The 14,240-nt window shown below is 52.9% G+C and overlaps 2 protein-coding genes across 2 annotated transcripts in view; one reads left to right on the forward strand and one right to left on the reverse strand.

Moving 5' to 3' along the window:
* Window positions 1–1,100: 1,100 nt before the first annotated feature.
* On the forward strand, window positions 1,101–11,002 carry PFDN6 (prefoldin subunit 6). The gene is made up of 4 exons (XM_015410266.1): window positions 1,101–1,173; window positions 5,414–5,484; window positions 5,587–5,711; window positions 10,745–11,002. Exons 1-4 carry the CDS (start codon window positions 1,110–1,112, stop codon window positions 10,863–10,865), a joined length of 381 nt encoding a protein of 126 aa, XP_015265752.1. The 5' UTR covers window positions 1,101–1,109; the 3' UTR covers window positions 10,866–11,002.
* Window positions 11,003–12,863: 1,861 nt separating this feature from the next.
* Window positions 12,864–14,240, reverse strand: part of RGL2 (ral guanine nucleotide dissociation stimulator-like 2) — a 40,331-nt gene continuing 38,954 nt past the window's right edge. The window contains exon 18 of the mRNA XM_015410259.1: window positions 12,864–14,147. Coding sequence (XP_015265745.1) covers window positions 13,942–14,147 — 206 coding nt within the window. The 3' untranslated portion in view covers window positions 12,864–13,941. The remainder of the gene's footprint in view (window positions 14,148–14,240) is intronic.

Below are 14,240 nucleotides of genomic sequence, written 5' to 3' on the forward strand. Positions count from 1 at the left end.
CACACTGTTGCCCCCCCCCCCAAGCACCAAGAATACAGAGCCTCCCTTGCCCCAGACCGAGAGTTCCTATCTATGCCTTGTGGCTCATAGCCACTGATGGACCTCTGCTCCAAATGTATAAGAACATAAGAGAAGCCCGTGTTGGATCAGGCCAAGGGCCCCTCCAGTCCAACACTCTCTGTGTCACACAGTGGCCAAAAACACCAGGTGCCCTCAGGAGGCCCAGCAGTGGGGCCCAGGACACTAGGAGCCCCCTCCCACTGTTGCCCCCCCCCCAAGCACCAAGAAGACAGAGCATCCCTTGCCTCAGACTGAGAGTTCCTATCTATGCCTTGTGGCTAATAGCCACTGATGGACCTCTGCTCCAAATGTATAAGAACATAAGAGAAGCCCGTGTTGGATCAGGCCAGTGTCCCATCAAGTCCAAAACTCTGTCACACAGTGGCCAAAAACACCAGGTGCCCTCAGGAGGTCCAGCAGTGGGGCCAGGACACTAGAAGCCCTCCCATTGTTGCCCCCCCCAAGAGCACCAAGAAGACAGAGCATCACTTGCCCCAGACCGAGAGTCCCTATCTATACCTTGTGGCTATGAGCCACTGATGGACCTCTCTGCTCCATATGTTTATCCAATTCCCACTTGAAGCCATCCATGCTTGTAGCCATCGCCGCCCCCTCCTGTGGCCGTGAATTCCATGTGTTAATCATTCTTTGAGTGAAGAAGGACTTCCTTTTATCTGTTCTAACCCCGACCGCTCAGGAATTTCCCATGAGTTCTCGTATTGTGAGAAAAGGGAGGAAAGAACCTCTTTCTCTACCTGCTCTATCCCATGCATGCGTTAAGTTCTCGCTCACGAAAGCGTAAATGTGCAAAAGGCGCCACAGGACTCTTCCTTATTTGGGTTGCAAGAGGCTAGCACAGCCTCTGAGCCACAATCCGCCTTCTCTCCCCTGCCATGTCACCCCCTCGGCCGTCGTTTCCCCGAGCTAAAGAGCCCCAAGCGCTTTATTTATTTATTATTTATTTATCAATTGCATTTGTACCCCGCCCTCCCCGCAGTGCAGGCGTTAACCTTTCTTCTCTCTCTTTGGGGGCAGGCGAGGGGGGGGGCATGGCGGAGGCTCTGCAGAAGAAGCTCCAGGGTGAGCTGGAGAAGTATCAGCAGCTGCAGAAAGGTAAACCTGCCCTCCCCCCACCTCGAAATGGAGCCGGTGCGGGCGGGAAAGGGCACCACTTCTTTCCTTCCGGGTTAGGGTCAGGGTCCAGGGACCAGAGGCAACCACAAGAAGAAGAAGAAGAAGAAGAGATTGGATTTATACCCCGCCCTTCACTTGGAGTCTCAGAGCGGCTTACAATCTCCTTTCCCTTCCTCTCCCCACAACAGACACCCTGAGAGAGCTCTTGACATAAACTGCTCTTTTCCAAGGACAGCTCTTATCAGAACTACGGCTTGTCCAAGGTCATCCAAGCCAGGTGCAAGTGGAGGAGTGGGGAATCGAACCCGGTTCTCCCAGATTAGAGTCTGCACACTTAACCACTACACCAAACAAGTGTCAGAGTCACAAAACCTGCGGCAGGGGAGGAGTTTTCGTGAGTCACTGCAGTCACTTCTTCAGATACAGCAGGGCTCTTCTGATGGTCGTTCTTACGAGAAGGCCGGTGCCCAGTTGGAAGAAGAAGAGATTTGGATTCATACCCCCCGCCCATCACTACCCAAGGGAATCTCACAGCGGCTTTACAGATTCCTTTTCCCTTCCCCTCCCCACGACAGACACCCCCTGTGAGGTAGGTGGGGCTGAGAGAGCTCTTGACAGAAACTGCCCTTGAGAGAACAGCTCTGACAGGACTGTGGCTTGCCCAAGGTCATCCAGCAGCTGCAAGTGGAGGAGAGGGGGAATCAAGCCTGGTTCTCCCAGATTAGAATCTCTGCACACTTAGTAGCTATCCAAAGGTGTTCAATGGCTGGGTTGAGGCTTGTTCCAAGAAGAGGAGGAGATTGGATTTATACCCCAAGGCCCTTCACTACCCAAAGGACCCTCAGAGCGACTTACAAACTCCTTCCCCTCCCCACAACAGACACCCCCTGTGAGGTAGGCGGGGCCGAGAGAGCTCTTGACAGGAACTGCTCTTTCAAGGACAGCTCTGACAGAACTATGGCTTGCCCAAGGTCATCCAGCAGGTGCAAGTGGAGGAGTGGGGAATCAAACCCGGTTCTCCCAGATTAGAGTCCGCGCACACTTAGTAGCCATCCAAAGGTGTTCAGTGGCTGGGTTGAGGCTTGTTCCAAGAAGAGGAGGAGGAGATTGGATTTATACCCCGCCCTTTACTACCTGAAGGAGTCTCAGAGCGGCTTTACAAACTCCTTCCCCTCCCCACAACGGACAGACACCCGGTGAGGTAGGCGGGGCTGAGAGAGCTCTTGACAGCAACTGCCCTTGAGAGAACGCTCTTCTCTGTCTGACAGGACGAATCTCTGTCTTGCCCTCTGTATCTGAAGACGTGTGCACGCACAAGGAAGTTTCTACCCAGAATTAAACTTCGTTGGTCTTAAAGGTGCCCCTGAACTCCCAACTTAAAAAAAAAATTAAATAGGCAGTCTGGCATAGTGGTTAGTGGACTCTAATCCGGGAGAACCTGGTTTGTGTCCCCACGCCTTCATGTGCAGCTGCTGGTGTGACCTTGAGTCAGTCACAAGCTCTCTCAGAGCTGTTCTCTCAGGAGCAGTTTTCTCGGAGCTCTCTCAGCCCCACCTCCCTCACAGGGTGTCTCTTGTGGGGAGGGGAAAGGAGATGGTAAACAGCTCTGAGACACCTTTGGGTATTATTTATTAATTAGACTTTTACCCCGCCCTCCTGCCTAGGCGGCTCAGGGCGGCTTACAATAGTTTAAAACCAACATAACAATCAATATAATATAAGTCTAAAACAATACAGTCAATAAATATATCCAAATACACTTATTAAAATTGAGATTAAGACGTGGCAGCCTTCTGTTATAAAGTGCTAGAACAGTCAGTGTGGTCTGAGCTATTGAAACACTTGCCAGAACAGCTCGGTCTTTACCACTCTACGGAATTGGTAAAGATCCCGCAGGGCTCGAATTCCGTTTGGGAGCTGATTTCATAGTACTGGGAAAACGCCCTAGTTCTTGTCGATGTTAACTTAGCATCCCTAGGACCAGGGGGGACCAAGCGATTTTGCGACTCGGATCTCAGTGCCCTTGGGGGAACGTACGGGGAAAGGCGGTCCCTCAGGTAGACAGGCCCCAGACCATTTAGTGAAGAGCGGGGTACAAATCCAATCTCCTCCTCTTCTTCTTAATTTATTTTGCAATTTTTATCCCGACCTATCCCATAATTGGGCTCAGGGCCCCTTGCGACACGCCAAAGAGGCCAATAGACCAATGCCATAAAGTATTGATTCGTGACAGCATTAATTTCAATACTCTTAATTAATCTATTACTCTTAATTAATCTACTACTATTAATTAATACCGAAGGACAGCTCGGCAAGTAATTACATTCCCCTGTATGCATGAGCTCCTGCCAGCAAAGGGCGGTGGATCACTCGCATGGGAGAGGTCGAAATTAATACATACCAAAAATTAATACATACCTAAGGTCCATAATGTAAATATCACCGTGGAGCGTTTGAGGCACTTGAAGCTGGGGAAGCTGATGTCAGACCAAGACGGCAGCCCACCTGAACGGCTCTCTGTGTGCGTGGGGAGGGGTGGTATTGGGTAAGCTCGGAAATTTTCGGAAAAATTGAAAAAAATGCTACATTAGCACTTCTTTTTCCTTTTCTAGATTGAAAGTCATTCTGTTACTTTAGGAACATAAAATATGACTATGGACATTTTTACTTGGCATGAAATTATCACATCTAGCCTATTAAAAATATAGTGTATCCAAACAGTTATTACAAACAGAATACCCACCCACATGCAAAACCAAAACTGAAGCCTTTTTTATTTTCTTCTGACAATCGCACCTCCTAAAGGAAAAAATGCATCTTGTTCTTGCATGGGAGAGTTCAGTTTGTAACCTAGGACTTGCTTGTCCTCAGTTCACAGAAATTAGATCAATCTGATACCATATATATATAATTTAGAAATGATTTGGAAAATACTTGAACACCTTGTCTTAAAATATTCTATTCATCATGTTAAAATAAAACGCTCCATAATCAATTTTTTTTTCTTTTCTTTTTTCAATGTTTCCAATTTTTCGGAAAAAAACAAAAAGTCTTCAGGAAAAAAACGTTTCCCCCCTGAATTTTTCCGTTTTTTCCCCCTTGGGCCTTCACATCTCTAGTATTGGGGTCTCTGGGAAGGCCAAAGCCATCTGGGGGGGAGTCTTTGGAGCCACAGCCAGAAGTCCTTGGGGTCCGTCAGAGGTGTCGCTTGCGTCAGCATTGCGGGGTAGAGGGGCACCGGAGCCTGCCTCCCAAAAGCTCAAGGGGCATTCCTTGGGCTCAAGGAAAGAACAGGATCCTGGTGTCTCTCACGGAATCACAGAGTTGGGTTAGGGTTCACAGCCAATGTTCCCTCTCCGCTGCGAAGTCTTGTGAGCAAAAATTCTACTTTGTGAGCTGCTGGCCTTAAAGTTGTGAGCTGGCAATTTGGCTGCTGCAGAAATCGGTTTACTCTGGAGCCGCCCTCCTTCCCGAGCCGAGACAAAAACGTGTGAGCCGGAGGCTAAGAAACGGTGAGCTGGCTCACACTGACTCAGCTTAGAGGGAACCTTGTTCACAGAGGCCCTCTCGCCCAACCCCCCTGCTCAGTGCAGGATCAGCCCCAGAGCATCCCTGACCAGTGTTTCTCCAGCCAGTGCTTAAGGACTGCCCGGGGAGGGGGGAGCTCACCACCTCTCAAAGGAAGCCAATTCCACCGTTGCACAACTCCTGGCTGTCAGAAAAGTTTTCCCCTCCTATCCAGCCTGTACCTCCCCGCCCTTCATTCAAGCCCATTCTTGCCAGTCCTATCCAGGGCTCCCTCTAAGCTGTGGCGTCTTGTGAGCAAAAATTCCACTCGGGTGAGCTCCTGGCATCGAGGTTGCGTGCGAGCGATCTGGCCGCTGCATAAACGAGTTTGCTCTGGAGCCCCCCTCCTTCCTGAGCGGAGGCGAAAAACGTGCGAGCCGGAGGCTGAAAAATGTGAGCTGGCTCACACTCACTCAGCTTAGCGGGAACTCCTCTGCCGCCCACAGGAACGGCTCCCTGCCCTCCTCCAAGTGACAGCCCTTCGAATACTTCAAGAGAGCCATCCTGTCCCCCCCACATGCTGCTTTTTGGGGAGGAGGGGGCCCCACTCACCTGCCCTTTCCCGCAGGGTATAAAGCTCAGGAGCAAATGTCCATCTCCTGGGGTTGATGAGAACATCTCTCATTTTTTCCCTCCTCCTTTCCTGTTTCAGACCTCAGCAAGTGCATGACCTCCCGGCAAAAGCTGGAAGCTCAGCTGACGGAGAACAACATTGTGAAGGAGGTAGGTGCCCCCGGACCGCCCTCTTGCGATGGGCCCCCTGCCCCTCGCCTTGCGCCCCCACCCCCCCGGCCTCACAGCACTCTCCCCTCTCGTCTCCTCTAGGAACTGGACCTCCTGGACTCCTCCAACTCCGTCTACAAGCTGATTGGGCCCGTGCTGGTGAAGCAGGACACGGAAGAGGCGAAGGCCACGGTGGGGAAGAGGCTGGACTACATCACGGGGGAAATGTGAGTCCGTGGAGGGAAGGGGAGTTCGCTGAGGGGGCCAGTCTAGGAATGACAAAAACGGGGGAAAGGGGGGGGACTCAACCCAAAATCAGCTGTGAAGAAGAAGAAGAGAAGAGATTGGATTTATACCCCGCCCTTCACTACCCAAAGGTGTCTCAGAGCGGCTTTCAAACTCCTTTCCCTTCCCCTCCCCACAAGAGACACCCTGTGAGGTAGGCGGGGCTGAGAGAGCTCTTGACAGAGACTGCTCTTTTTTCAAGAACAGCTCTTGTCAGAACTAAGGCTTGGCCAAGGTCACCCAGCCAGGTGCCAGTGGTGGAGGAGGAGGAGGAGATTGGATTCATACCCCATGGCCCTTCACTACCCAAAGGAGTCTCAGAGCGGCTTACAACCTCCTTTCCCTTCCCCTCCCCACAACAGACACCCTGGGAGGTAGGCGGGGCTGAGAGAGCTCTTGACAGAAACTGCTCTTTTTTCAAGGACAGCCCTTATCAGAGCTACGGCTTGCCCAAGGTCATCCAGCGAGGTGCATGTGGAGGAGTGGGGAATCAAACCCAGCTCTCCCAGATGAGAGTCCGCGCACTTAACCACAACACCAAACTGGCTCTAGAGGGTCAAGCTACAAACTATATCATACAAAAATACAAAATGTTTATTAAGGTGTACACCATAACTAAAAAGAAATGGTCTAAGTTTCAAACTTAAAAGGCTCGTGCCAACCAAGTTACATACAAATATAATGGATGGGTACAATCTTTTGACCTAACTACCCTTCGGACTGTTCTCAGTGGTCAATATTCTTTCTATTACAATGACACACATCCAGAAATGTACACATAAGAAAATCTTCCCTCTAAGCCGTGGAGTCCTGTGAGCACAAATTCTACTTTCTGAGCTACTGGCATTAAAGTTGTGAGCAGGTGATTTGGCTACTGCATAAATTAGTTTGTTCTGGAGCCATCCTTCCTGAGCGAGGAAAAAAATGGGTGAGCTGGAGGCTAAAAAACTGTGAGCTAGCTCACACTAACTCAACTTAGAGGGAACACTGCACCAGACGTTGTTTTGTTATATGCGATTGCATTTGCAATTGCTACAGGTTTGTATTGTAGGCTATCAATCATAGGCCCTAAATAGCAGCCATATCAATTTTTCACATTATTCTGGTGTCAAGGATTCCGTTAGTCATGACAATGTGTCTCACTTCCATCAAAGGCAGTAGTCTAGTTTCACGAGCCTTTTAAGTTTGAAACTTAGACCATTTCTTTTAACCGCTGTATGTTTTAGTTATGTGTACAGATCCTGACAAAGGTTAGTCAAATGTAAGAAAGGGGGCCGATATTAAAAAATGTAATGAAGAAAAAATATAAAAAATACATGTATTTATTAATCACAAATTTAAAAACTATATAAGGGCCCGATCATACGTTATGTATAAATAACAAACGATAAAACACAAGGGCTGATCAGTCTGACCTGACGCGTTTCGGCCTAGGTGGGCCTTCCTCAGAGGTCAATCGTGAGGAACATATTGGCTATTATACAAATCTAGTACAATCATGTAAATACAAAGTATAAATTCAATAAGGACCAGAAGCAAGTTGTTTCAAGATGAACCACCAGGCACAGAGTAAAAAATAAATGAGGCCTCTGAAAGCGCAACCACAGGCCAAGTGGTTCTCAGATATAAACTTCTGGTCCAGGAATCGCCTTCCTATGGTTGTAGAGCCAAATTGTCCTCAAGCAAAGAGCCTGGTGGTGCTGGGGGGGGGGGGTCAACAGTGGGAGGGCTTCTAGTGTCCTGGCCCCACTGGTGGACCTCCTGATGGCACTGGTTTTTCTTGCCACTGTGTGACAGAGTGTTGGACTGGATGGGCCTTTGGCCTGATCCAACACTGGCTCCTCTTATGTTCTTATTGACCCCCCCCAAGCACCAAGAAGACAGATCATCACTTGCCCCAGAGTCACTATCTATAACCTTGTGGCTCATAGCCACTGATGGACCTCTGCTCCATATACTTATCCGGTTCCCTCTTGAAGCCGTCCATGCTTGTAGCCGCCGCCACCTCCTGTGGCAGTGAATTCCATGTGTTCATCACTCTTTGGGTGAAGAAGGACTTCCTTTTATCCGTTCTAACCCGACTGCTCAGCCATTTCATGGAGTGCCCACAAGGAGTTCTTGTATGCAGGGCCGGCCCCAGCTTATTTTGCACTCTAGGTGAGGATCCCTTCTGGCGCCCCCCGTGCCCCCCCCTGGTCAGAGCCAGCGGGGGGGCTGTTGGTGGGGGGCGAGTGCAGTTTGGCACCCCTCATCAGGGCACCTGGAGAAGACGCTGACTGGCAAGGTGCTCATAAGTCTTCGCTTCCCCAGCCCTCCCCGGCCGCGAGGAGGAGGAGGAGAAGCGCTCCGCTGGGAAGCTGAGGGGGCAGGCGGGGAGAAGTTAGCCAGCCAAAGAGGTGGCGGGCAGCGGCAGGGGTTACCCAGCCTTGGAAATGCAGGTCTTTAGGCGGGGGGGGGGCTTTTGGTGGGGGGCGTGTGCAGTTTGGCGCCCCTAAGGTTGGTGTGCTCTAGGCGAACGCCTAGTGAGCGAGCCGGCCCTGCTTGTATGGTGAGAAAGGGAGTGAAGTACCTCTTTCTCTACCTGCTCTATCCCATGCATAATCTTATAAACCTCGATCATGTCACCCCTCAGCTGTCGTTTTGCCAAGCTAAAGAGCCCCAAGCGCTTTAACCTTTCTTCATAGGGAAAGTGTTCCAACCCTAATCTGGAGTCCTCGGCTCAATCCCCCCCCCCACTGGAAGCCTGCCGGGTGGTCTCGGGCCAGTCCCGGTTCTCTTAGGACTCTCTCTGCCTCCTCTTGCTGACCTCACAAGGTGCCTGCTGTGGGGAGGGGAAGGGAAAGGCGATTGTCAGCCGCTCTGAGACTCCTCCGGTTAGAGAAGGGCAGGGCATAAAAACCGACGCTGCTTCTTCGTAGCCTGTGCACCCAGCCGATGGGGCGGGCGGGACTGGTGATTCGCTTGAATGGGCAGGGCTATTTTTGGGCAGGAACGCACAGGAACGGAGTTCCGGCTGGCTCCCAAGTTGGCCACGCCCAGCAGGAACTCATGAGCATAATAGGCCACACCCAACAGCAGGAACTCATTAGGATTGGCTACATTAGGGGTGTGTGTGTCCTAACATGCAAAGGAGTCCCTGCTACAAAAAAAGCCCTGGGTTTTGACAACAAAGTAAACAGAATAAGAAGCAAAAGGTGGGTGTGGCTGGATCACCACACTTCTGGTAATGTGGGGGTGCGGCCTAATGTGCTAATGAGCTGTGCCGGCAGGGGTGTGGCCTAATATGCTAATGAGTTTCTGGTGTTGTGTGTGGCCTATTATGCTAATGAGTTCCTGCTGGGCTTTTTCTACAAAAAGAGCCCTGTGAATGGGTGTGGGGCGGAGTCTCAGAAGGGGGGTGGCGGCGGTGGGGGAGGGCTTCACTGATGACCAGCCATTCTGAGCTGGGGAGGAATTTTTTCTTTGATGGGCGGCCAGGCACACCAGCGGTGTGGTGAGGAAAACGATCTTGCGCCGCTTAGCCCCAGAGGTGGCGGCATTTCTCTTCTGAGGAGGCTATAGGAAGCGCGGCCGTGAGGCGAGGCATTGGCCGTGCACGGTCTCTGGCCCTCTAAGCTGTGGAGCCTCGTGAGCAAAAATTTCCCTCTGTGAGCCATCTGGCCTTAAAAAGTTGCGAGCAAGCGATTTGGCCGCGGCCTAAATCAGTCTGCCCCGGAGCCCTCCTTCCCGGGCGAAGGCAGAAATGTGTGAGCCGGAGGCTTTAAAAAAAACTGTGAGCTGGCTCACGCGCACTCAGCTTGGAGGGAACACTGCTCTGGACCAATGTTCCCTCTAAGCTGAGTTAGTGTGAGCTAGCTCACAGTTTCGTAGCCTCCAGCTCACACATTTCTGTCTTGGCTCAGGGAGGAGGGCTCCAGAGCAGACGAAACTGGCTGCCCCCTCCCATTCCTGGAGGAATTGTATAGCTCTCGATGCTTGAAAAAAAGCAAAGAACATTCTGCAGGATTTGTCACACCCTGAACACTCCTTGTTTGAACTGCTGCCTTCGGGTAGAAGATACAGGACAATCAAAGCAAGGACAAACAGGTTAAAAAACAGTTTTTATTCGAGAGCTATTATTGCTTTAAATGCTGTCTGAAATTGGAATTTGGGTGACATTGGTGGTTTAAGTTGCAATGTGAACCTTAAGGGAGTTATGGGATGGTTGTGAATGGTTGTGTGAGTGTATATGAGTATGGCTGTAGATCACTGAAATGATTGCACCTTTAATTTCGTTGTACTATGTTCTGCGTGCGCCGTCTGGGTTTAAGTGGCTAGGGGATGAAAATCAGAGGAGAGAGTCCCGCCTTCCTGGAGGACGGGAGTGCTTTCAGCTTGCGATGTCCGAGGCACTGTTCAAAACGCAGTCGGCCCCATTCCCCCCCCAGAAGCCACACGAGAACCTCCACGTTCAGAGAAGAAGAAGAAGAGAAGAGATTGGATTTATACCCCGCCCTTCACTTGGGAGTCTCAGAGCGGCTCACAAACTCCTTTCCCTTCCCCTCCCCACAACAGACACCCTGTGAGGTAGGGGGGGCTGAGAGAACTCTGACACAAACTGCTCTTTTTCAAGGACAGCTGTGCCAGAGCTTGTGACTGACCCAAGGTCACATCAGCAGGTGCAAGTGGAGGAGTGGGGGATCAAACCCGGTTCTCCCAGATTAGAGTCCGCACACTTAACTACGACACCAAACAGAGGCAGTGTATCATTCACAGGATAGTAGCAGGGAGGGAAGCCGTTTCCTTGCTGCTGCCCGTGGGTTTCTGGGAAAGCAGCCGGCCAACCCCAGGATTGCCCGGCCTCAGACGGACCCCTCGGCCCGGTCCGGCGAGTGCGGTTCTCCGGGTGTCCTCGTAGGTTCGGCGCCCGCGTCTGTCACGTTTTTACCGGTGCGGCTGCAGCTTCCCTTTCTCTCTCTCTCCCCCTCCCTTGCAGCAAGCGGTACGAGGCCCAGATGCAGGACTACGAGAAGAAGTCGGAGCAGCAGCGGGAGGGCCTGGCGCGGCTCCAGCAGGAGTTCCAGAAGACCCAGGCCAAGGGGGCCGTCAAGGCCTGAGCTGCGCGTCCGGATCCCCCCCCCCCAGGACTGTGCCAAGTGGGGAGACGGGGGTGTGTGTGCGTGGAGCTTGTCCGTTCCCCTGTAGATGTCAGTATGCTGTTTTGTCTGAAATAAAAGTTGGGTCAGTTCTCTCAGCAGGCCTCCTAACCGCCACCAGGGACGGGGCGGGAGATGGCTGCACCCTCCTCTGTCTCTTCTCCCTCTCGGGAGGGGAGAAGCCCCCTGAACAAACAGTCTCCCTTGGAACGAGAACTTGCGAGAGGAAGCAGCAGTGTGTGTGTGTCTGTGGTAGAGTGCAGACTGCAGGGGAGGGGCCCCGGCTCAGTGGGAGAGCCAGGGCTATTTTTGGGCAGGAAGGCACAGGAACGGAGTTCCGGCTGGCTCCCGAGTTGGCCACGCCCAGCAGGAACTCATGAGCATAATAGGCCACACCCAACAGCAGAAACTCATTAGGATTGGCTACATTAGGGGGTGTGTGGCCTAACATGCAAAGGAGTTCCTGCTACAAAAAAAGCCCAGGGTTTCGACCACAAACAAGGTAAACAGAATAAGAAGCTGGATGTCGACACTTCTGGTAACATGGGGGTGCGGCCTAATATGCTAATGAGCTATGCTCTCATGGGTGTGGTCGGATATGCTAATGAGTTCTGTTGTTGGGTGTGGCCTATTATGCGAATGAGTTCCTGCTGGACTTTTTCTACAAAAAAAGCCCCGGGGAGAGCCTCAGCTTTGCCTGCAGAAGATGAAATAAATGAAATAATAAAAGATCCCCAGTTTGATCCCTAGCTGCCTCTCCAGCAGTGTTTTCCTCTAAGCTGAGTCTAAGCTGGTTGGTTGAAAAATCGTACCCAACAGGTGCTTGTAAATGGCTCTGCGTCTACGTGGAGGGAAATCTCGAGTGGAGTGCCACAGGGCTCGGTCCTAGGCCCAGAGTTGTTCAGTGTTTTTATCAATGACCTGGAGGAAGACATAGAGGGGATGCTCATCAAATTTGCAGATGACACAAAGCTGGGTGGGATTGCTGATTCCGAGGAAGACAGAGCCAGGATTCAAAATGATCTAGATAGGCTGGAACAATGAGCGGAGACAAATCAAATGAATTTCAATAGAGAGAAGGTCAAAGTCCTACACTTACGTACAAAAAATCAAAGGCACCGATATAGAATGGGAGGGACTTGGCTTGACAGCAGCACACGTGAAAGGGATCCGAGTGTTCTTCTCGCGCTGTCTGCTGGCGATGACAAGCCCCTCTGGGAGGGGGGCGGGACTGACAGTCCGGCTTCCCCCGGACTGAAGGGAAGGGGCCCAGGGTAAGGCCCCGCATTTCAGACCCTGCTGAAATCCGCTCTGGAAGCAGCTCAGGCAGCATCTGCCGGGAAGGCCTCCGCACGGTCCGTCCAGAAGAGGCCCGGCTCTGGCACGACTCCGTCGACGGAAACCTCGCGGGCGTCTTGGCAGCAAAGGGACATGGGAAGCATCTGCCGGGGACGGAGGCAGAGGGCCAGGCAGGAAACTCGGTTTTTTATAGCCCAAAGGCAGTCTAATGGGTGGCTGGTTTTGGCCGCCGGATGCACTCGGTGTGTGCTCAGACACTCTGGCTTCTGTGGCTTTTCCCTCAGGGCAGGACCAGCAGAGTGTCTCTGTGTCCTGCGGCTGTTGAATACCCTGCCCTTCACTACCCAGAGGAGTCTCAGAGCAGCTTACAAACTCCTTTCCCTTCCCCTCCCCACAACAGACACCCTGTGAGGTAGGGGGGGCTGAGAGAGCTCTTGACAGAAACTGCCCTTTTTCAAGAACAGCTCTGACAGAACTATGGCTTGCCCAAGGTCATCCAGCCAGGTGCAAGTGGAGGAGTGGGGAATCAAACCCGGTTCTCCCAGATCAGAGTCCGCACACTTAACCACGACACCAAACTGGCTCAAAAGACCCCCAAAAACAGCGGCATCAAAAACGCGAGGATTTTCTCTCTTTTCTGCGAGGCGGCAGCGTGAGGGGGGAAAGAGACCCACACTTTAGGACTGTGAACCGCTAACCCCAGTCTGCCAGGGTCAGGTACACGGCGGTGTGCTCTCAGAGAGGCTGAGCAGAACCAGACGCTTCTGTAGAAAAGGCAAGATTTATTAAAGGATTTACACCACACGACCCCTGTCTTTGCAAACGCAGAGGGCCACCGGTCCCTTCCTTGTGTCCCGGTCCTCTGAGATGGGTGGGTCACCGGCCGGGGGCAAGAAGCCCGTCTGTCCTGAGGGGGGGTGGGCTCCGTGGCTCTCCTCTTGCTCCCCCTAGCGGAAGCTGGCTGGTGAAGGGCCAAGCGCCGTCCCTCCCCTCCTGCCTTAGTGTCTTCGTTGCATTAGTGTTAAAGAGTCCAGAGTGGCGCCAAGCACAGGGGTATTCCAGCGGCAGCCAGGAAGAGGGCACCCACGCTCCCCCTATGCACGTGGGGCGGGTGAGGTTGGAAAGAGAAAGTTTGCATCTCAGCACCCCCGGCTGAGACTCCCTGAGAAATGGCTTCCCTCAGACCCAACCCTTGGCAGTGTGCAAGCGTTATAGTGGAAGAACCTCCCCACCACAGCCTTGGCACACGTGAGGGGGGCTCCTCCCTGCCCCCCCCCAGGAACGGGCGACTGCCAAGTCCACTTCCTGTCTGGGCAGGAAGTGAGGTGGGCCCGTCTTTGCCCGGACCCAGTGCGGGAGGCAGAAGCCAGGCCCTCGGTGGAAGAGGAGGAGAGAAACACCCCAGCGGTGTAACAAAGCCCTGGCTTGGAGAGGCTTTTGAGGAAGGGCAGGGGTCCTCCCTCGAGGGCCTACACCCCCACAACCCCCCCCCCAAGTTTCCTTCCTTAGCTCTTCTAGCCTCGCATGCTGAGTTCCATAAAGCCTCCGGGAAACCCCGTGTTCATCCACGGGTGCAACAGCTGCAGCAAAGGGCACGCAAAACTGGGTCCCCGCGGAAGCCAGCAAAGCAAAGGCGGTCGCCCGCGAGGCCCCGCTCCAGTCGCCGGATGACGGCATGCTCATGGTTGCAGGGCTGCCGCCAGGCACAGAGGCTATTCGGGTCGTGCCAGTCTCTGCCTCAGAAGAAGGCCCTGGCAATCTTGCGCCCGGTGGCTTTGATCTTCGGGAAAGTGGCGTGGACGTCCGTGGCCCGTGGCGCCGGGGTCCGGGGAGGAGGCAGCGGTGGGGACGTTGGGTCTGGCGGGTGCTTGCGGCGGAGGATGAAGTCCAGGCTTGAACTGTTCATGGCATAGAAGATGTTGGCCGTGGGCGGGAAGGCCAATTCTGTGGGGGCGAGAGAGAAGCCGTCAAGGGGGTGTGGCCACCTGGCCAAGCAGAAGCCCAACAGGTGGTGCTACCTGCCCCGCTCTCCAGCCC

This window comes from Gekko japonicus, unplaced genomic scaffold (assembly GCF_001447785.1).
Source record: "Gekko japonicus isolate JY-2015 unplaced genomic scaffold, Gekko_japonicus_V1.1 scaffold1280, whole genome shotgun sequence".
NCBI classification, from domain to species: Eukaryota; Metazoa; Chordata; class Lepidosauria; order Squamata; family Gekkonidae; genus Gekko; species Gekko japonicus.

What these genes read in the sequence shown, in the direction of transcription:
- PFDN6 (XM_015410266.1), top strand. Translation starts at nt 1,110, where the DNA reads ATGGCGGAGGCTCTGCAGAAGAAGCTCCAGGGTGAGCTGGAGAAGTAT. An exon ending in GTATCAGCAGCTGCAGAAAG is followed by an intron (nt 1,174 to 5,413) that starts GTAAACCTGCCC and finishes TTCCTGTTTCAG; the next exon opens with ACCTCAGCAAGTGCATGACC. An exon ending in GACTACATCACGGGGGAAAT is followed by an intron (nt 5,712 to 10,744) that starts GTGAGTCCGTGG and finishes CCTCCCTTGCAG; the next exon opens with CAAGCGGTACGAGGCCCAGA.